General features: G+C 39.5%; 1 protein-coding gene across 6 annotated transcripts in view; it reads right to left on the reverse strand.

Moving 5' to 3' along the window:
* Window positions 1–320: 320 nt before the first annotated feature.
* Window positions 321–22,714, reverse strand: part of RIMKLB (ribosomal modification protein rimK like family member B) — a 58,224-nt gene continuing 35,830 nt past the window's right edge. For 3 of the 6 annotated variants that reach the window (XM_037389948.1, XM_037389947.1, XM_037389944.1), the window contains exons 4-8: window positions 19,914–20,144; window positions 17,935–18,021; window positions 14,782–14,985; window positions 775–13,336; window positions 321–520 (exon numbers count right to left, since the gene is read on the reverse strand). In XM_037389948.1, coding sequence (XP_037245845.1) covers window positions 12,873–13,336; window positions 14,782–14,985; window positions 17,935–18,021; window positions 19,914–20,144 — 986 coding nt within the window. In that variant the 3' untranslated portion in view covers window positions 321–520; window positions 775–12,872. The remainder of the gene's footprint in view (window positions 521–774; window positions 13,337–14,781; window positions 14,986–17,934; window positions 18,022–19,913; window positions 20,145–22,714) is intronic. The other 3 variants (XM_037389950.1, XM_037389945.1, XM_037389946.1) reach the window with 3 other exon arrangements.

Below are 22,714 nucleotides of genomic sequence, written 5' to 3' on the forward strand. Positions count from 1 at the left end.
AAACTCAAGAGATTTGTGTTCTCAGTGACTTAGGTGAACTCATAACACGACTGATAAAACCAAAGGCCTGATACTGAGGTTTTCCAAGGCATTTGGGAAGAATATTTGTATAAATATAAAGCATTTTAGAACTCTTAGGAATAAAATTACGTGTGTGTGTGTGTGTGTGTGTGTGTAATATAATGAAGAATATCCAATGTGTTTTACTGTTCTGCCTTAGCTGCAGCTTTGATACAAAATCAACAGATTTCTGAAGTTAACCAGCACTTCAAGGGGAGTTGGTGCAGAAGATACCAAAAAGAACCTCACACTCTCATCAATCAGAATTCAACTCTTTTATTCAGCTCTCCATGTCAGTAGGACAGTGTTCATTATGACTGTTAACCCCAAGTGTGGGGACCACCCCATTCCACATTGCTGCTGGTCCATCCTTGCTTCCCTTCATTGTGAAGGGAGTATTATCAAGAGGTAAGTGTCCCCATAAGAGGGAAGAGAAGACCTCCTGGTGGCGCAGAAAAACCTAGAGAAACAAATCATTGAAGAAGTTAGTCTTTTTCCCCAAAATAATAATATCAGAAATTTAAGCACACATCATAAAAAAAGATCTCTGAATTGTCATTTATCTGGCTTCCTCGATAGCTGCATTACAGGTGCACCAAGGACTGAGCCATGGGTACCAAACTCCTCTTCTGACCTTGGAAAAGGCCTTTCCAGGTCAAGGAGTGAGATGCAGTGAAGGCTGTGTTCTAAAGGTTAAGATCTAGTTCCTGTTACCTTTCCTGTGGGTAGAGGAGTTCAGTCTCTGCAACTGATGATCCAGCATCTTTCACAAGTATTACATTCCTGTGGAAATATTTCATGTGGAGGAAAAATTGTGTAAAAGTTTAGCAAAGTCAGACTGCAGCCTCTTTCTGCCTAGTTCTCTCACTGATAAAGCTTCAGTATTTGCCATCTGGTAAACAAACATTTCCATTCAGGCATGGACAAGCATTCCTACATCACATTACATTTGCACTACTCCTCCCATACATTGTTGTAAAGATGGGGTGGGAGAGTAACCATAACATCTGTGTTGTTTCTGTTGGCCTTGTGTTTGTTAAATGGATGGGAAAATATGCACACAAGCATACTAAGTTTCCTCCTGGAAAAATCACAAAATACTATACAAGTTTCAGGCTTAATACACAATACCACTGAACAGACAGAATCCAGACAATAAATACTAGCAGGCAGTGCTTTGCACAGCAGTAGCAAGGAATAAGAGAAACTGCACACGCACCCTTGGGCAAACCACACTTCTTGTAAACACCAGATATGAAGTATTTACAGTTGCACAAAAGTCAATGCGACATTCCCATTCCTTATCACGGTGTAACTGAAACAGTCATCTTGACTCCTGGCCTCCCGCTACATGGGTAAGACAGAACTGAAAGGATACCTGCGTATACAGCTACTGCTTAGTCTTCTCTCTCTGCTTCACGGCACCTTCCCGTTTAGTCCAGGTAACACTGTGTACAGTTTTCACCTCTCCAGTTCCTTTCTCCCCAAAATGTAAGTATTTTATGACAGAGATAAACTAAGCATCAAGGAAGCTCAGTAGTACCACTGCTTCCACCATAAACTGGAAATCTGCATAGAAAAAAATGCATGACTGGCCAAAGAGGTAGCAACAACTGGGTTACTGGCTAATGTAATATGGATTTGTCCTCCCTCTCTAACAGCAAATGCTATTTTTTACAAGAGATATCATCCCAATAAATTCTGGAAATTAGCATATATCTCTGAAAATGCATTAATGTGATAAATTAGTTTTTTCTGATTACAATACTTTATTGAAAATAATTCCAATGACCTCTAATAAAATTTCATTTCTTTTCCATTCCTGTATTAAAATTACTCAATTATACTGCAATTTGTCTAACACAAAAATTAACTCCTGATTTAGGAAACTGTATATATCATATTACATTAAACCACAGATTAACAGAGTAAGGAAAAAGGAAAAGCATTACATAAGGGAAATTTAAAAACTCGTTGATCAAAAGCCACTGCACTTTCTAGTGACAGCTATACAGAATATTATTGACAAAGACTTCTGCCACTACTGCATATATTGCAATAAAAACATAGAGCCCAGCAAAATCTTCCATGGAGAAAAAAAAAAAAAAAAAAGAGACTTCCACACTCTGTCCTCATCTGGTCAAGGCCAAGATTAGCACAGCTGACCGTCTGTGATTATAGAGCATTCCACACTGGTTTGCCCTGTTTGACCAGACTCAAGCCTACACACCAGAGACATTTCAGCAGCTATTATTTTTTAATAAGATACATGCACATCAAAGCAGCACATCAAAACATTCTGAAAGGAAAGAGAAATGGTAACAGAAGATGCAATTCAATGTATGCAACACTTTCAAAGTCCTTTCTCAGATGTTTCTTTGTCTCCTCTTATGAAAAGATAAACCAAAAAGCCTTCTCCCCGGCAACATCAAGTACTCAACTGGCACTAGACTTTGGATATAACTAGTCATGTAGTTCTTATGCATTTTGACTGCTTAACCATCCTGCCTCCTACAGAAATGGACAACAGAATGACATATTTAACTCCCAAACATATTTCACTCTTTACAAACAAACAAAAAAATCTATTACACTAAGACAGTGTACTATATGCAGTTGCATACAGCAAACTGCCTCCAAATAAAAAAGCTGACACACAGAAATTCACATAAATCTTTTATAAGCCCTTCCCCCATACACACTTGGCAGAGCTTACACTGACATACTACTATGCAAGCTCTGTGTACTCAGTAACGCTTGTACTGTTTCTAAATGGAACAAAAGGAGGATGCAGAAATACCTTGCCCAAGCACAATGTAAATGTTAATTTCTCTATCAGCCTAATCCGTAATCCGCTTTTCAGTTATCGTGAGGAACCTAACCATTCCTCCTTTCACATAAACACGACCCCTTGCCTACCCATGGAAGCCTATAATAAGAATGAAAAATATTCTGCATTCTTCAAATCTCTACCACATCGAAGTTGCAGAGAACAAGATGCTTTGCTATGTCACATGTAGTAGAAAAAAAAATATAAATCCTCTTGTATTGACAGCCACATGTGAAAACACGGAGGATCTGGGAGAGTACTCTAAATTCCTGCTTGTTTTACACCCAAAATCTTTGCTGAACGTTGACTCTAAGTCACCTACAATTGTCCCCTTGCTCAGCAGTTCTTTACTCCTTACTATGCTGAGAAGCAAAAGGCTACAGGTTTATCTGGGCAAATAAGCCCACGTTCAGGGCCAGGTAACCACCCTTCTTCCCAAGTATTGCGGTCATCTAAACTCAGTGCAGCACACCTTAATCCACGTTACCATCCATCCTAGTAGGCAACCGCTACAGTCAGTTTCCATACCAACAGTTCTGTATCAATCTCCAGCTCTCCTCCTTGATACCCAGTTCCCAAAGGCTAGCATGCCTAGCATATATTACATACAGGATGTCTGGTGAGATTCTGCCTTAAAACAAAAATTTGGGAATGCTCAACATCAGCAAAAGCTGTTTTACTGCCTCATCTCTATCTCTGCTGATAGACTGACATATGCTTCAGACTCCTTTGCCTCTATCACCAGAATTCACTTTCTCTCTTTCACATCTCCAGTGTGAATGCATTTTAAAAAATTTTCTACGAGCTTCATCTCACACATAGACTTTACTCATCATCCTATTTAATGGGACCCTTTTCAAATCTCCATTCAAAATATTTTTCACTTTGTACAATTGATCTCCTTTCACTTTGCAATAACTCAGTTCTGGGATTTCCAGCCTGTGGTTCACATAACAGTTAAAGGCAGCACGAAAGCGAGATGCCACTGAGAAAAGCACACCAGTTGTCCATGATATGTACCTGATATGTACCTGATATGCACTGGAGACTATTTAGTTGCCTGGTATCAAAACCTCTGATCCAGCTTAGTTCCTATATGTAAGCATTGTTCCTAATTTTATGTGACTACCCCAGATAACAACAGCAAACTGAACTGGAATTTATCAACTAACACTTAGATGTAAGTGGACTAGGAACAGTTAAAATGCAAAAGCTACTGTGGTGTTCTGTATATTGGTATATATTCTGACCACAACCTTTTCCCCAATCCACTTGGATACATTTCTCCACATCTTCAACTGATCCACATCCAAACTTCCCCTATGCCAGACTGCTCATCAGTGCTTCCCCATCCTGCTGTTCTCTCCTCTTTCACTTTCTTTTCAGAAAGAGAAATCATCCTACTAGAGGTCCGTAATTTAATCTCTGGTAGGACACTTACTTAAAAAGGAGGTTCTGTTATACTGGAACATACTAATGACAAGTGCAACAACAATTCTTTGATGTCTACATCAGCCATCTCCTAACTGGAGTGCACATTCCCCAGCAGGTTACAAAAGCCAACCCATAAGACTACAGGAAGAAAATTATTGCACCATTAATAACTACAATGAAACAAATGTTTAAAATTGTGTTCATTTCATCTTTATCTCACCCTTTTTTAATTTCCGGGTTTGTGTATGACTTATAACGTACACAGTAGTACATGTACATAACAACTAAACATTGCATGCTCAAAATGTTTTTTTACTGATAGCAATGTGCAATCAAAAAAGTTTGAGACACCACTGGTCTACTAGATAACTGAAGAGGTGGTTAGAACTACTAGCTGTTAGACATTAAGTAGAAACATGGTATGTTCTGCATTTCACACTTTCAAAAAGGATTTTAACTGTTGGTGCTTTGAACACTTTTTCTATCTTGAGATATATGAAGTCTCCATAAGTAACACTGCCCTTTACTATCATAGTTTTTCTAAAGCATCTATCCTTTCATCTATACGGTGCTCTATTACCACTACACAGTAATTAGTATCTACATAAGATTCACAGAAGAGAATAATGGATCTGGGGTTTGATTTTTCCTGTTAGAGCTCTTAATATTTCCAGGTTTGGGACTGATAGCATTTGGGTACTTGAGAACATTTTGCACTTTTACTTTGTTCCTGTTCTTACCTCCCCCTTACATAAAAATCCTTTAACATTTTGTAGAAACAAATTTGTCTTAAATGTTATGTAAAGACATTTCAGCATCCCAATTAATAAGAAGTCCTTAAATCCTTTTCATTATATTGTAATGGGCTAATGACTGGTACAAACCCAGGAAACAATTTCTCTTCTGTACTTACAACTTTGGATTTACTGATATGACTAGATAAACTAATGAAAAAGAGACTAGGATTCAGAAACAGAGGAGAGAGTCTTAAAGAGGATTTTTATATATAGAAAATGTCATACCAGAATTTTGAAAAATTAATCTAGATTCATTTGAATCCGTGTGCACCATCGCACCCTACTGGACAAAATTAGAGTGATTTAAGGATGTGATTTAGACTTAATGCCAAACCTATTTATTTGTTATAGGTGATGCTGTTGTCCCTAAATCTCAAGCAACCATCACACATCACATGAAAATTCTGAGTTCTTAAAGTGTCATTACAGCATGAGGCTGCTTGCTTATAATATGCATTTGTAAACCACACTCCTTGCACAAAAAGTATGCCTGTTGACAATACCACGATCTGAGTTCTTCACACTCAAGGGGGTACAAAGCCTTTGAGTCAAAGGAACCAGCCTTTGATGTGAAATGCTAACTATATGTATACACAACAGTCATTTCAGTTATCACCAAGTAACATTGTGATAGAATACTGAAGAACATTTCAAGAAGAGACCTGCATGTACAAGAAGTACATAAGAGAATCACCCCAGAAGCAGCATTGCATAGCAGATGGGCAAAAAGGAGCAGATGAGCTCTCAACCTATGAGGTTGACCATTGGCTTACAGTAAGGATGCGTTTCACCTCAATAAAATAAAAATCCACAGGTAAAGACAGTAGAATCTTTCTCATTTATTCCCTGTTTCTTAAACCAGGTTAAAACAACCATGTCACCAATGGCGTAACCACAACTGATCATCCTGTGGAGCAGAGAAATGGATGGACTAGATAAATTCCTTCTAGCCTTATTTTCCAATACCCTTAAGATGCGGCAACTTTGGCAAAGTTTAGTACTTTAAGATATATACTCTGCCTTAAGAGGCAGTGGGGAAAATGGAATGTTGAACCAAAGATCAGAACCAGGACACATGGTAACCAAACACCAAATCAGACAGATCAATGTGTCTATTGTACTACACTAGCCTTTTGATGGTTAGAATTCTGTAAATTAGACTCACCATTCAAAGGAACAGTTCAGGGACTCTGCCTCTCCTCCGTCCCCCTTACTTCAGTTAATATTTTGCAATCCATTTCTCCCCGCACTGGAGGTTCCTCAGGTCAGTCACATGAGCTTCTGCTGCTGCTGCTGCCACCTACCAGTTTTATTACTCTGTTGCAGCAGAAGGGCATATAGAAGAAGTTCTTGTTCAGCACGCACATAATCATCATCCTTTGTCTAAGATGTCATGGCTTATTCAAGTTCTACAACATACACTAGGCAAAGCACTGGGCACAACCAAGATCAATACAAAGCTTTGAAAGCCATTCCATGAAGAGGAAGGAGCATGATCTGTAAAACCACCTTTCAAGCAACATTAAATATTGACATTAACTTCTGCAGAATGCAGCAAGTTTTGATCAACTCTCCTCACCAATGACCATCTGCAGACACTGCAAAGAACTAGCATTGTCTTTCTTTCATGAAAATCTTCACATAGTGTATATATAATTCAGGGTGGAGACACAAAACTGTAAGCCAACATGAATTTTGTTAATGAATCTGAGGAAAAGAAATTCTTTTAGACATTATTACAAAACCACACATCTCTCCCAAAAAAAGACACCCAACCACATGCCTGAAAGTGTTACACCCGTGTCCTATAGCAGCTGATGCACAAAAATATACACAAATAATGGAATAGGCCTGCCCAGTGCTGAGACGCAAGAAGTGGGTGTGTCTGAAAGGAAAAAGCATTGGAAACATAAGTATAACAGGTCTGTAAAATTATCTTGCAAGTAAAATTAAAGACGCAAATTACACACTCAGTTATACCAGTGAAATTATGTATCACTCCACTGACTTTCACAGAGCGACTCCAGGTTTATCTCAGTGTAACCCAGAGCAAAATTTGGCTCTAAAATTATTCCCTCCCACCTTAATTTGAAGCTGCAATTTGTGGTAGTGCTGATAAATTTGCTGTGTTTCAGGAAAATATAACTTGAGAATATGAGAAGTAGACTATTATATGATATTGAAGAGTTATTCATGTACACAGGAAAAATCTGAAACAAGTGCTAATTCTTTATAGATGTCATGGGAAATAAAATACTGCATCAGGAAACTTTGAAGCCTGTCTGTAGGCTCATATTCTTCTGCTTTGAATGATATTCTAATTGTCTTGATATTTACCTCTGAGTAACATACAGATTCTCCTCCTTAAACGAAGTAAAAAAATATTAAGTTCTCAGCACTTTTAAGTGGTTTGAGATTAAGGGAGCAAGTTACCAGAGGAGGATATAATGTACAAGTACTGCGATACAGCAGTAAGGGCAATGTAAAATGCATCGCCCCATCCTCCACAAACAGAAATAATGAGCTCCACAGTCTTTTACTTTAGCACACATATTCTCCCATCTGTCCTCTTTACAGGATACTGCTCTATTGAATTTTAATAGATTTAATTTAACATTCATACTAGGTTTTCATACCTATCAATTCCTAATTGATGCAGTTATATTTTATGTTCACTTAGCAAATGGAAAGCATCATCTCTTTCAAAACCCTAAGCTAAAATAGTACATTAGAAGGCAAACTACCTTGAATCAATAAAAACGAGGTGGAATCAATGCATTATAAAACTATCCCTCATATACTTACATGAGGGGACTCACTTTCGTCTCACCTGAGTAAAGCAAAGGAAAGTGACAGTTTTCTTAAAGGTCAACATGTATAAGGAGGGAAAATAAAGAAGAAAATAGGATTTTCTCTAAATACCACTGTTAAAGAAATCATTCAAGAAGTTTCACCACAATGAACTGATGGGAAGAAAGGAAGACAGACAAGTTAGCAAGCTTATGAAGGGTACAGTAAGAGCAGAAAAGAGTCAATTTACCTGAGAACAGGTCGGTTTTGGATGTCACCAAACTGCTGCGTTTACCATTTTACCCGCTTGCATTACTGGGGGGAAAAGTTTAGGAAGGAACATTCTCAAGGATTTTTCATAAGTTCTCACTCTCGCCATCAGAAAGGGGAGAAGGGAAGGTTTTCTCTGGATTGTTTGACTTTTTTGGCTCCTGAAAAGTTTTGCAAAGAACAGTAACAAAGTGTGAACTGTTAGAACACGTTTCTGTAAAAAAAGGGAGAGTAAGTCACACAAAATAGAGCAACAACAAATGCCACCCGAAATTCGTGCATCTAACTTGTGTCATCAGTTTAAACAAATAAACAAAACAAAAACTTTTCAACTCAAATTGGAAATATGAGAGGACTGGAGGCTTCCAACACCAGGCCAAAATCCACCATCAGAATGCTCCAAAAGTCACCCTCAAAGGTTAAGAAAGACTTAAAGAAATAAAACAAAGGAAAAGGCAGCAAACATCTGGTTATAAATCCTGCAGTGTTCAGTTAAAACAATTCCTACAACAGTGAAAAAATTAAAAATTAAAGAAGGCAGTAGCAACAGAAGTTACCTGTCCGAGCACCTACTATTCCATAGAGAGAACAGGAGTGGGTCGTGTGTCTCACACCAGCCATAAAGCCCAAAAACCTTCTCAAAAAGAGTGAGCCATGAGAAAGATACTGTACATGCAATTTGTTTTCAAAGTCTCTCTAAGCCCTTAAGGTCCCTTATGTATTTAACAGATTTTTGCAGGAAGGGGGAGAAAGATTTAGCAAATGTCACTGGTTTCATTTAGATGGATTTTGAAGTCCAGTATAACATCTGAAGAGGTATCTCCTTCATGTCTGACATACACGGATGTTCCAGAGGTTATTTCCTGAGTAAGTATCACACATGAAAGATAGCACACGAAGTGGGAGAAAATGCTCCCCATCAGCTGAGAACAAAAAATGTTAACAGTCCACGTATGCAGCAAGCATTGACATTGCGTTACGGATGAGGTGCTTTAACATTCCAAGAAAAGGTTTTATAAAACACATTAAAACATTAAATACAAGGCTTAAGATACAATCCGTACATTGACATAGCAAGACATCAATTATAAACATGGGAAGTTGAACAGAAGAAAATCTCCAGTGTTACAAAGAACAAAGTTTCATCAGCTGTAGGTTAAGAAACTTCCTCTTGCAAACAAAAGTTTCTAACTGGCTCTTTCACGCATTAAAGTATACAGAAATAGTTGTATCACCATCAGCTGTATCGGCACTATCGTAACCCAGCACTACATTGACCATTTTTTCAGCACATGCTTCCAAACCCACATACGGAGGTAGTGTTAGTGCGACTGTATGAAAGTTTAGCATGTGGTTTTCAGTGTATGGAACTGAAGGCAATACAGTGTATAAAGCTTATGTCTGTAAAGTTCACCTTCAATGGGAAACACCGCCTGGTTACCCACAGGCTAGATTTATTAGCATTTTTTTCCTTTAAGTAAAAACAAGACAACCCCCCTCACACCCTCAGCCCATTCTGTACGTTTTGCTATTTCAGGAGCAATGGATAAGGGAGTAAATACATGAGACAAGTTTGCCCATTTCTACCAACGAACCCTTAGGCAAGGTTTTCATGCAGTATCAATACCCAATGTTCAAACAAAAGTACATAATGCCTCAAATCCTGTCTCCCTTCCTGACCACTATGCACAACTTATCTCCAAACTAGCCATGGAACCAGCCACAGAGCAGCATCTTAACCCAAGGGAGCCAAACTGTACATCTCTCAATCCGCTGTTTGTCTTTAAAAAAAAAAAAAATATTCTGTTTACTTCACAAATTTTACTGCTGTAAACCTGGACATTCTTGGAAGGGTGAAAGAAATATAAAGTTCCTGTGAGCCACAAAATGTTATGGAGACTCAAAAACCAGTCCAGAACGTTCAGTTACCAGCTCTTTCCTCTAAAGGTGTTTCCTGTGATAGAAATACAGAGGTTCCACTACACCAACTAGCAGATGTTTACTCCCTGCTGGTATTCCACATGTGCTCAATGTGGGCCACAGCAGAAAAAGGTCAGGATTGACCCTATCAGCCTCTCAAGGAGTGCAGACACCTACCAGTAAAAAGAAGAAAAAAGAAACCACCCAAAACCAACAAAAGCCCCAAAAAAACACCACCACCCGAATTTTCCTTAGATAAACAAGCAAGGGGAGAAGAGCCTCTGGAAGAGATACTTTACTGCTCAGTGACTAGAAAACTAGGTTTCTTCATGTTCTGTGGTTCTGCAACTCTTCATGGAAGTTAAAGACCTTTATATTCTTCAGGTATAACCTGCGCACTTGACAGCTCAGGAAGAAAGATTTGAAAATACCTTTACTGCTGAAGCTCCTTTTGTTGCTGGACCAGCTGGTCCACTCCTGCTTAACACCAACAGTCAACCTTTCACTTGATTTTAATAATAATATTTAATTCTACAAAAAAAAAAAAGCCATTTTATTACATTCCTTTTAAAATAAAAAAAAAAACCAAACTGTACAAAGAAGCATGATCAAACCTCCATAAAGCAGGTTAATACTGTTCTGTTTATTGCCTCTTGAAGACTCTCTGCATAGTGTCCGTGAGTTGTGTTTAAGGTCCAAGTGAAGATAAAACAGCAGAGCAGCAGAGAGGTGAGGAAGGGCCACAGAGGTGGGCAGTGCAGAGCCTCAGAGGGTACATGGAACATGCTCCATTAAAGTATCCAGAAAACAGCAGCATTGCACACACAAAACCCCCCTCCAAACAAACCCTATTTTCACAAGATTATTCTTCAATTGTAAACGTTTTACTTTTTGTTTTTTAAAAAACGAGGCTTATCTTTTTTTATATATATATATCTATAGTTCCAGGGCTTTACAAACCCAGAGAATGAGAAAAGAATGAAATGGGAGGAAGAGGAGGGGGAGGAAAAGGAGGGGGAAGACAGGGACTTAAAAAAGGACTCAGTATCTGTTTTGGTTATCCGTTTTCCAAAACAGCTCAAGGCTAATGAGAAAATGCACAGCCAGAAGGACTAAGGAAAATCAGGCAGCCTGGAAAAAAATTAGGAGCTCAACAGCCAAAACCCAAAAAGAAATGAAGCAAAGCAAATGCACACACACAAACACACACAAGTGTGTGCACTCACACCACACACACGTAAGGGTCCAGGATCAATCTGTTAATTGTTTGTGGACCTAGGTAATATAATTTATTTTTTTTAATTCCGGCTGAGCTCTCATCTTTTTTTTTTTTCTTTTTTTGTTTTTTTGTTTTTTTGTTTTTAAACTTTTCTGTTTTAAATCTGCTGCAAGTTTCCCAAAGCTAAGAATTGAGTATTTCTCCCCAGTTATACTCTTTGGATTTCTGCCAACATCAGCTTTTATGTTTAGTGGGGAAAAAGTAAGCCTGGTAAGTATTGTTATGAACTGCAGCTTTATTCTAAAATACTTCTAGATATCTAATCACTTTTAACCAAATTTTCCCTCCTCCACACCTTACCATGTTTCCCCCCACAAAAAAAGGCAAAAATGAAAATAAAATTAAAAAAAAGAAAAAAGAAAAAAACACACCAAACCCCACCAATGTACAGGCTTTAACTCAGTGTTTTCTTAAGAAATAGTCTGCAGTGTTTGCACTTTGGCCACTGTTAAAGATGCAGGCATAGAGAAGGGAGTGTTGGACTAGCATGTATTAAAGAAAAATGAACATTAACATTGCAGATCTCTCTCAAGACTAAAACACTAACAAATACAAGTCGATGCACGTTTGCTTTAAACTAGTGTAATTCTTTTTCACATTGGATTAAACATTATTTTGTATACCAAACATTACAGTGCTGTTTATCTCCTCCAATCATGCAAAAAATAGTTAAAAACATGTCACTTCTGCCACAAATAGAATATGACCAATTCCTCTACATACCTTCCGAAATCAGGATTTGAAATGAGAAAAACACAAGTACTAAAGCCTTCCTTCAAAAGCTTTGTAAAGAAATATAGACACAAAGCTGCCAATTAATACCAAGATGGCACAAATTACAGATTTGTACAGAAAGCTCACATTAAGTCAACTGACACTTCTCTCAGCCTCATCATTTGAAAGGCCGTATGTATCCTGCAAGGTCAGAAAGTGATGACTTTAAAAGGATCCTGAACTTATAGCTCCCATCTATAACAGCAGGAACAGTAGGCGTCCAGGAACTTTGAAATATCTGGTATTTAACACCTTAAACTCACATTGAGAATTTGAGGCACTCAGCAATTTACAGGATCAAGTCTTACAGAGGTAGAAGAGACTTAACTGGTGCAGTAATTCACAGAAGTTTCTAGAGAGCTGCCAGACAGCTTTCTGAAAATCTTCAAGTGAATCATGCTTCAATGCCTGCCTGTGAACACACGTGAACTGCAATACATCTGGGGACCAAAGCAGCATCCAAATAAAATTCCTACTTAGGTTGTGAACTGAGCATCTTCATTAGAAAACTGATGCTGAAGAATCAACACAATTTTATGTTCTGCAAAAAAGCAGGGGCAGCAGTCACAGCACGCATGCCTTTTACTCTTGCTCTCAATTGACACCCCCCCCCCCTTCCTCATTCCTCTGAGCTTCTCTGATAAACAGCATTGCAAGTTGGTTTAAAAAAAAAAATTTACAAGAGAGAGTTCTGTTGGTCATCTATTTACATGTGGCATCATTCCACAAGGAGTTTGATCTCATTGGCTAATAGCTGGTTCATGTTGAATAGAGCCCCCGGGAGCTTGGTGAGCAACTCTCTCTCAGTGGTCTCAGGGTCGCTGTCGACAGAGCTGGAGCTAGCACTCATATTGTCGACAGCGGCACTAGCTGGAGGGCCCAGCTCTGGCTCGCTAGTCTCGCTTGCCGTGGACACCACAGAGAGCAAGGACATGCGCCGCGTCAAGCGACCGGGGGTAAGGAGAGAAGCGGCATAGTCCGCTATGATACCAGCTACATCTAGATTACAAGCCTTGTCAAAGGCAATGAAACCTACATTTGCATTGGCCTCGCAGACGTAGAATGAACCGTCGTCCTTCATCAGCAGGTCAATGCCACACACGTCCATCCCCAGGATGTTTGACACTTGGACTGCCAGCTGCTTGCCTTGTTCACTCAGTGAGCACATCATCCCTACGCCACCTAGAAAAAGTGAAAAAAACCCAACTTGCTGACTGTAGTCTGGTCACAGGTGACTGACATCCTTCTCAGATAACTGGTTGTTTTTTGGTTGGGAAGCTCCAAAGCGAGCCTGCAAGCATACTGCTGGTGACTCAGAAAGCAACCTCCTTTCCACAGTGACTACTAATCAACTTGAAGCCACAGCAGGATTTCAAAAGATTCTGACCTGCCAAAGGCAGGTCAAGAGTATAACTTGTTTAAAAAACAGTTAAGTGCTGACTTTTTAGTTAAGAAAGATACCGTACATTTTTGTGATCCTGGGATGTTAAAAACATGGCCTAACAAACCACCCTTGTTCTTTCTAAGGCAGAGACTTTCCATACATACTTGTAAATTAGCACAAGAAATCTTTCAGCAAAATCAAACCATGTGCTCCTGATAAGACTACAGCTCTAACAGATATAATTTGAGAGAGAAGAGGCTTAAGTCATTATCATCTGCTTATGTCCCTCTCAGCTTGCTATCATAGGTTACTCTCTCTAAAGCAACAGTTAAGGAACATTTGTGTCTGAACCTCAGCTGGTCAGTTCACAGTCTACCATCTAAGTATTACCAATACTGATTTTATCACAACACTTAAGTTTTAAAAAAACAAAAACCAAAAAAAAAACCCACCCCCACCCAACAATGACAATCCAAGAAACATTTAGCAGAAAACCTTTCAGGCTGTATTTCCTTAGCATCAAGTAATAACTAAAACCTCTCAGGCATTTGGGGTGTTTTGACTAACCAAAACTGTACCACCCCACACCTGCTCAGGTTCAGCACTGTTTCAGCTAGGCCACCTCAACCCTCCTACCCTCAGAAGCCCCCCATCCTGCACCCAAAGCCATGCAGAAACTCAGTTCTGAGAATGTTACAATCAGTGCAGCAACCTTCTTCTCTTTTCCTACCAGACGTGGTTCTTTGGGAGAAAAGGCAGCAGGAAGGAGCCTGACAGACTTAATGCAGCACAGCAGCTGCATAATGCAATCCAACTGTTTATTGCCTTCAACAGTTTCCTCCCTTAACACTCTCTTCTACCCTCTTGCCAACTGGCCGTCTCCTCCACCTCCCTCAGTCTCTGTCGTCCTTTTTTTGTTCCTCTTAACAGGATGAAATAAATGACAACACAGCATTAGCATGACACTGCCACTACCACATCAGTTGCTCCATTTGTGTCCCTAGAACTTTCCCCTGCTTTTCATCCGTCCTACCCATTGTATTACTTTGGGCAGAGATTCTTTCTCTTTCTGTGTTTGCTCAACACACATCCCACTTAATCCTTACTCTCATGTTTCCTCTGTAAACCCCCAACAGTACACACAATTAATACAAACTAAAACCTGCAGCTTTTTTCAGTTGGGTTTGTGATTTTTACTAGATTTAAAAATTCTGATCAAAACTATGAACAATGCTTTTCCTACCAAGTGAGCAGTTACTCTGCATCCTCCCATCTGTTGAGCAGCGGAGCATGGTGCCCACCACACGGCCTCCTACTACGATGACACGTACATCCTTGCCATGGGACTCTTTAACGTATTTTTGGAATAAGTAAGGGGCATCATGACGGATCAAATGGCTTAGGTCTGCCAAATGGTGCTTGTCTCGTGCCAGGAACACAGCTTTACCTGTATGAAGAAAAGAACATCAAGATTGGAAGAAGCTACCCATTTGAGCTGTGTCAGTGATTCAGCACATAAAAGTGAAATCTCCGACCAGTACACTGCCCATTCTCACAGGCCCCATCTGTAGCTTATACTCATTTACAAATTCTTCTGTGGTCATCAGTGTTCCACTGCTTCAGTGCTTCTAAATGTTCCAGTAACTGACAGAGTTCAGAAGCCGGGGGGGGGGGGGGGGCGGAGAAAAAAAACAAAGAAAAAAAGGGAAAGGAAACAGCTTTAGATAAAGAAGGTGGTCTTGTAATTTCAAATCCTTTTGGTACAAGTCCTTAATGAGGAAAAAAGGAAGAAATACTTAAAAGAGCAGCAGATATTTAATAAATAACAGTTTCGTTCATCCAAGAGGACTGGACACACAGCCTACAGCTTTGACACACAGGAACCAATGACACAAAACTGTTAAACACCAAGCAGCTAAGAACTCTGAAGTCACCAGTGTGCCACTGCAGAACCAACCTAGGAAGTTGCTGAGAGTTGTTCTTCCCAATACTTACAAGAGCTCACAACTTCAGAGCAAGGCTTTGCAGTGGAACAACTACATTCAGAGGAAAAACACTAGACTCCACAGTATACAAGATAAATTAGCAGAAGATTCCACATGACATAAAATGAATGGAATGTGCTACAATTTTGGAAAAATCCTCTTTAGAAATAACTAGCTTTTGTGCAAGCAAACATCTCAAGAACTTGGATTTTTTTAACCCAAAACACACCCTTTCATTTCCCTTAATTTCTAGACCACACCAAAGACTTATTCATTCTTCTCCAATTTTACTAATACTGATGAAAGTCACTCCTGAAACAGACTCTACCACTTTCTACCTCATATGTAGTCCCACAATATGGCATCCCTTTCCATCTTTAGCTACATTTTACAACTCCTCTTCCCCTTTCTTAAGGGCTCTCTTATGTGTCATGTTAGGTTTATGTTTTGCAATAAGGCTGCACAATATTTTCTGTGGCAGAACTGTCACTCAATTATGCTAGTGTTAACAGAGTACAAAAATCAATTGATAAACTGCCTATCTTAACTAAGGGAACAAAAACGCAGCGGTGGCAGAAATAGAAGAAATAACATGTGAAGAAAAATTCCACCAAGTGCTCCAAAGCCCAACCGGAGCAGCCTCTGCTTTGTCACGATTTATGGTCTCCATAACACAGAACACTGCCCGAGGAACATGGAATTTCTCATTACAAACAGAGTATCAGAATGTAGGCTTAAAAATCATGACAAGAAAGCTAAAACCTCCATGTGCTTTCTCCCATTCCCAACTTTAGCTGTCCTACAGGCACTTAACAATCGTACTATATTCATAAAACTGAATAGGAAGAATGATGCCTTGGAGAGGACCTACTTAGTTCTTGGGAATTATGCAGCATCATGACATCTTGGCAAAAATGAGATTAGCACATGTGCTGCAGCATCAAACTATGCAGAAAAAGGGCCTAGAACAGTATGACTTTTATGCATCAGCCAGTACCTATGACCATGTTTGCCTGATTTTTAAAATACAATTTGCAAATGACCGCTCTTCAATTAATCTGAAGAAGTTTCCCCAACTCTCTTAATGTCAAAGGACATGTACTATGCATAAGTTTGCACTAAAATGCCTGGGATTTGAAGTACTCTAAAGCAAAACCTGTAAACTGAGATTTACATGAATTCTGGCTTAAAAAAAAGAGAAGAAAGTCAAGAGCTGCAAACTCTAGAATTATTTAATAGATCTTAACAAGAGGCAGTGTCAAGTCAAATCCACTGTCTCAGATACTCCACAGTTGTCAAATTCAGCTTGCTGCAAGTCAAACTCCAGCTTGGCTTCACAGCTCCACAAGCACTTTAAAACCACATAAACAGGTATTACTGCCAACCGAAGCAGGTCTGATCTTCCTCTGCCCCAGCCCTTTGCTCTCACTCTTCCATTACATCAACACAAGCATTTGTGTGAGTAAACAATAATTCATGTAAGGAATTAATCCAAGTAAAAACCCATCCAGATTCATCCAACATCAGTTCCTGAATCTATTTACTACATGGCTACAGAAACACTCATGCCAGCAGAAGAGATGCACCAGAGCAGCAGAGTGGGAACAAACTGACAGACAATAAGAAGGAAAAAGTGGTGTGGTTTTGCTTAGCTTTTGTTTAAGGTAACTGCTGGTTAATGTGCTTAAACTTTGGTTTTTGTCTCTTTTTACTTCTAGCATTTATTAAATTAGTTTCAAAGTAAATTAAAACCAGTGCAACCTCCTGTGCAAAAGAACCCTGAAATTTTAAACATTGTTTCCTTTAGTAGATCACTATCTAACATCAAACAAAATTGACGTATTTTTTCATATTCAACACTTAAAACAAAAGACTAATAGCAGAACAATTTAATCTGAACTTGCTGTATTATCACCAGCACTGTCAGAGAGAGTTTTCTGAAAAACACAGATCCAGTCTGACAAACAATACATGAGTTTTTATTTAAATCAGAATCCTAATTATAGACAAAGTCAAGTAGAAAAAGTCAAATTAAGACTGAATGAACTAAGATTTCATTTCTTATGCCTGTTTAGAAACATCCCTAAAGTCCATGTAGGCTTCTCTTTACTTCCCTAAGGCCAGACCTTCTATTATTCCAGTTCAAAGCCTTCCTCACAGAAGTCACCAACGCACCATAATTTTGAACCCCAAAGCCCCTGCTACTGGCAAGGCTAGGGTCTACTAAAACTGCTTCCCAGTGTTGCAGCCTACTCAACATTCAGAAGTCGAAGGGTGGTAGAAGTTAGATATACTGCAAAGAAGTCCAACACCTAATGGAAGACCTTCTTAACTATCATCCCTTGACGAGACAAAATCTTAAGAGTGCTGCTCAGAATACTCCTTGCCCTCACCCCTGACCTCACACCCACCTCGGTGACCCCGCGTGTTCTTCACCACCATAGGGAACTCCAGCACTTCCGCCTCATCAATCATTTTGGCAAAATTCTCATGACCACCTGGCAAAAAGAAAACCAACAACATTATGTGCCACAAATCCGGTGTGGCCAAATTGGGGATGTAATTGCCACACATTCCTCCCACCCTTACAGCTTAAACAATGCAGAAAAAAACTGTCAGTTAAGAGTAACTTGGTCATAAAGCATGATCAGACTTTGAAGGTGTTTGTGATCTGTGGGATACTAACTCCTACTTCCTTTGAAATTGAAGATACAATTTGACAAAGGCCTCTTGATCACAACCCCAATGGCTCAATACAATCTTCCAAATCTGAATGCCCCAATTCTACCATCTTGGTCCAGTTTATCCCTTTTACTTTATCAACTCCCATCTTTTCAAATGTCTAGCAGGAAAATAGCACAGACATACCACCGGTAACAGTTCCATCCGAACTACAAACCAGGAAAGCAACATGGAATACAAAGACAAGGTATAATCCAGAGAGCAGCAACAACCCAAATCTCCACCTCCCCCCTTTCCAAGACTTAACGCTCTTGCATGTCATTTGCCCTACTGCCTGAAGTAGTACTTCAACCTTTTCATCTCACTGCATCTGTAAGGACCTTAGAGAGTAGTTTTTAGTGACCACTCACATGATTATGGCTGAGTTCAGTTCAATTCACAGAAGGCTGACCACAGTACAAGAAATACAGAAAAGAAAGTCAGCAGACAAAAGGATGAAACTCCTCTAAAAGCATGCGCAGTGAAGTGCAGAAGTTAAGCCAAGACACTGGTCACAAAGCCAGCAGCAGCCATCACTACCCTGCCATGGATTTTAATGCGTATCATTGAGTATCATGTCATTCAGCACATCCTGTTTTTCTTGGCAAAGCCAGCTCTCACTGATAACTTGATAGTTGTGTTAAAAAAAAAAAAAAAAAAAAAAAAAAAAGGAAAAAAGGAGGAAAAGTCATGCTTCTGTCAAATTCCAGAGGCCAGCATTAAAAGAAGTGGCAGGGAGTTATAAACAACGGTGTTCTGCAGTTACCCCATCATTCATTATCTCCCCTTCCCCCCAAAAAAATTTAAAACTCATTCCTTTTTCACAGGGCTAGAGCAACGAAATCTATAAAGAAACGGTATGTTTCTTCTCCAATGTGTTTTCACAGGAATTAATAGAAACGCATGTTTTTGTTTTTGTCAAGTTTGTTTGTGTTTTTGTCAAGTTCCTATTACAAAAGCCTACTGGTGCAACTACAGAAAGGGGAGGAAAGCACTGGTATTTCCCAAGAAGGAAAGGAAGGCTGAGAGCTATCTTCAGTTCTTTAATACAATGTAATCAAAAGCAGAAATAGCATCAGGGTAGCTCAGACAAATGGCTCCTCTTAATCTAGCACTCTTGTCAGGAACAACAGACTCCAGAGGCAGGCACAAAAAACATTAATAATTAACTGTTCTGGTGGGAAACAAATGCCAAACAATTGCTAAAAGTAGAACACAAGGGCCGGTACTCTTTTTATCCTTTCATAATAACTAATATATTTGCAGACATTTTTATTCATATAGAAGCTTAATCTACTTCCAGGTTTTACCAAAGTCTAGTTCTTTATACTATCCTATGACATTTAGTTCCCCAAGTTCTTGTCCGTTGTCTCAAGCAACTGAAAAAAGAGTTCCAAGTGTTTTAGTAGTAACAGCCAGTTAGCTGCTTGGGGGGCTGAGGTACAGTTAAAGTCCTCTTGCCAAAGCACCACAGCTAATCAACAAAGCCAAAACCAGAATCTCATTATTGTGCCTTTAAATTCCTTTTCCAATTACTGAACTTATCTGTGGAACAAGCCTCATGCTACTTAATTCTACGGATCTCCAAAACTTGACTCTTATCTTCAGCACTGCAAAAGCATGAATCATGATAGGCAACTATGCTATCTTTTTGATCCAAAAGCCTTACCATATGAGAAAGTGTCTGGAAGAGGCACACCATGACCAGCAAGTTCTTGAAACGTCCAGAACTTGTTGACGCAGTTGAGGATGGCTTGGGGACGATTCATCAAACGACAGCCCATCTTCTCTAGGTGGCGAAGGACTGTGATATCACTGTCACTCTGGACCCAAGGTGTTGGTACACGTACAACCACCACTTGTGGGTAAGCAGTAATGAGCTCCCCATTCACCCGGAGACCTGAAAAAGGAAAAGAAAAACATCTCAATCAACTACAAGATCTTCAAGGAGACGGTAAACAGGCAAAGAAATACTGCACTGTATGTGACACCAGACTTCAACAGTGAGCATTAAAACAGTTCAACTCTCCCTAAAATGCATCTTGTCAGTCATGCTGTTTCATACTTAACCCACTGAAAACTAGGACTAGGCAAACAACAGACTGTATTAGGGCACACAACCTTGGGCTCCTTCCTAGGGTGAATGACTTTTTTGTAGGTTGGCATGTCATCCTTTCTCTGGCTGTCAGCTGCACACTACATTCACATCAGCAGTATCAATAGCACAGGAGGTTCCTGCCTCCCACCGCTGGTTCTTGCCTACATAATACAATTCATACCTTTCCCAGTCCCAGCTGTATTGATCCCCCGTTTGTGATATTACATTACACAACATACTGCCAAAGTAACAGAGATTATATATGACCCTTAAAAAACAACAAATCCTGCAGTAGTTGAAATTACCTGTGTTAAAAATATCTGGTTTATACTAAATAAGTACTCAGGAATAACTTTGTCAGCTAACAGGGCAGCACCCTGTGATACTAAGTCAGAAACCAGAAGGAAAGCCCGCTTTGCCACTAAGACCAATGTATTATTTAGTCATGACCTATAGTTTACAGGCTGTCTCTGAAAAAGAAACACTGAAAGACAGGCTGCAGGAGTGGGAATACAATATAATTGGACAGGAAGGCACCATACTCAACAAAGACAGTCTGGCATCTGAGGATGGGAAAAGACAAACAGGATTTTATATTCACTTCATTTGCCTTATGTTCGAAGTAAAGCTTTCTGACTTGAGTGTAAAACACACAGCTCACACTGCTGTCAGCACCTTAACAGTTACAAAGGAGAAAGAAGGTGTGCTGAGAAATCACAGGGCATCTGCATTTCTGTGCCTGTGAAAGGCCAGCTGTAACTATTCAGATCTAGCCCAGATTAATTACCTGATTAGCTCTATTCCAAAGATGTTACTTCTCAAATAGACTTGAGTCTACTCAACCTGAAGACACATATTGCCAGGCAATATATTTCATTTCAAGGCACATTTGAATTAATTGGCAGAGTGGGGGGAGAGGGAGGGTGTGTCCCTCTCTGTACTTCCCATTTTCTTTTCTTCTCCCAACCAGGATGTATTTTAGAGCTTGCCTTAAATATAAGCAAGCAACCACATAACTCCCAAAATGGAAGTAGAAACATGCTACCCAGTCCTCAGGAGGACACAGAGCCACAGTCTGGAAAGGCCAAAACAGAGCCATGTCCAATACAAATCCCCTTTTCCAATCCCCATTGCCATAATTGCACAGAGATGAGAAAACATAAGCAGACGGGTGCTCTGGCTGCTCACCTCATTAGCACCAAGCACTGCCGCATTGCAGCTGACATGACTTGCGTGTTTAAGCAAGCAGGCTTCAGACACACACACACACCATTTTATAGAGGCATCTCAAGCAAGATTAAAAACAAGACACTGCTAAAAACCTAACCAGAATACAAACATCAGGAAATGGGACTGCCATCTCCTTTAGCCAGGAAAAGAGTACAGATTCAGCAAGCAAAAGATTGTTAATTTCCTAGTCAGATTCCACCTTACACACGTATTTTTGCATTTGGTGCACACCCACTTTTTGCCACTGTAATTACATGCATGTCCTGATCCACATGCAAGCAGTGTAACAATCATTTTAAAAAGGACTGCATTTTTCTACAGAGCCCCAAAACTAACACTGTATCTTTGCAGTGAACCAGAACGACATAGTTTTCCAATTCATAATCTCTTATTGTCCATTTTGTTGTTTTGCTTTACAGTCACACCACATGCTGAAGTTTTGCACCATGGAGTCTGAAAAAGAAAAAATAGCTGTCTGAGGACACGTATATGCCTCACTTGGAATTCTCCTGAATACCTGCTTTAGACTTGACTATCAGACCGGTATAAATTCAGCCAGGCCACCATCCTCCTGGAGTGACTTTGGAAGTACAACGATGTTATCAATAGAACAATCTAAGCTTTTGTTCCAGATTCAATCATTTTCTCTGGTCTGGATACTGTTCTCCCTTGAACAAAAAATTCTCTCCCCTCATAGAAGACAGTTTACAAACAAAGAGAAGAGCTACTCAATGAAATGTATAATTTGAATCACTACCACTGACATGCGCCATAAAAAATTAGCTGCAGTCTCCCAGCAACACAGTGCTGCGAACAGAAGCAGCTTTATTACAGTAAAAAGGAGAGCCAGATTCTGCCATTTTGGAACAAGCCCATATTCAGCATACCATCTGAGACCCAGCAGTTAACAATCAGGTTAATGGTCGTTATTGCCAAGTGGGCTGATAAAATAGTATTTATTCACTACGATGTGCTGAAAGCAGTAACACAGAAAATATTAATGTATATAGTTAATTTCTCTTCCACAGAACCAATTCATGAATGCAAAGAGGGACAAAGGAAAAAAAGATGTATTAAAGAATGGCTAAGAGGTAATCAATTTATTTAAAAAAAAAAAAAAATGGAGATGACCTCTCTTTCCT

The sequence above is a fragment of the Falco rusticolus genome, chromosome 5 (assembly GCF_015220075.1).
Source record: "Falco rusticolus isolate bFalRus1 chromosome 5, bFalRus1.pri, whole genome shotgun sequence".
NCBI lineage: Eukaryota > Metazoa > Chordata > Aves > Falconiformes > Falconidae > Falco > Falco rusticolus.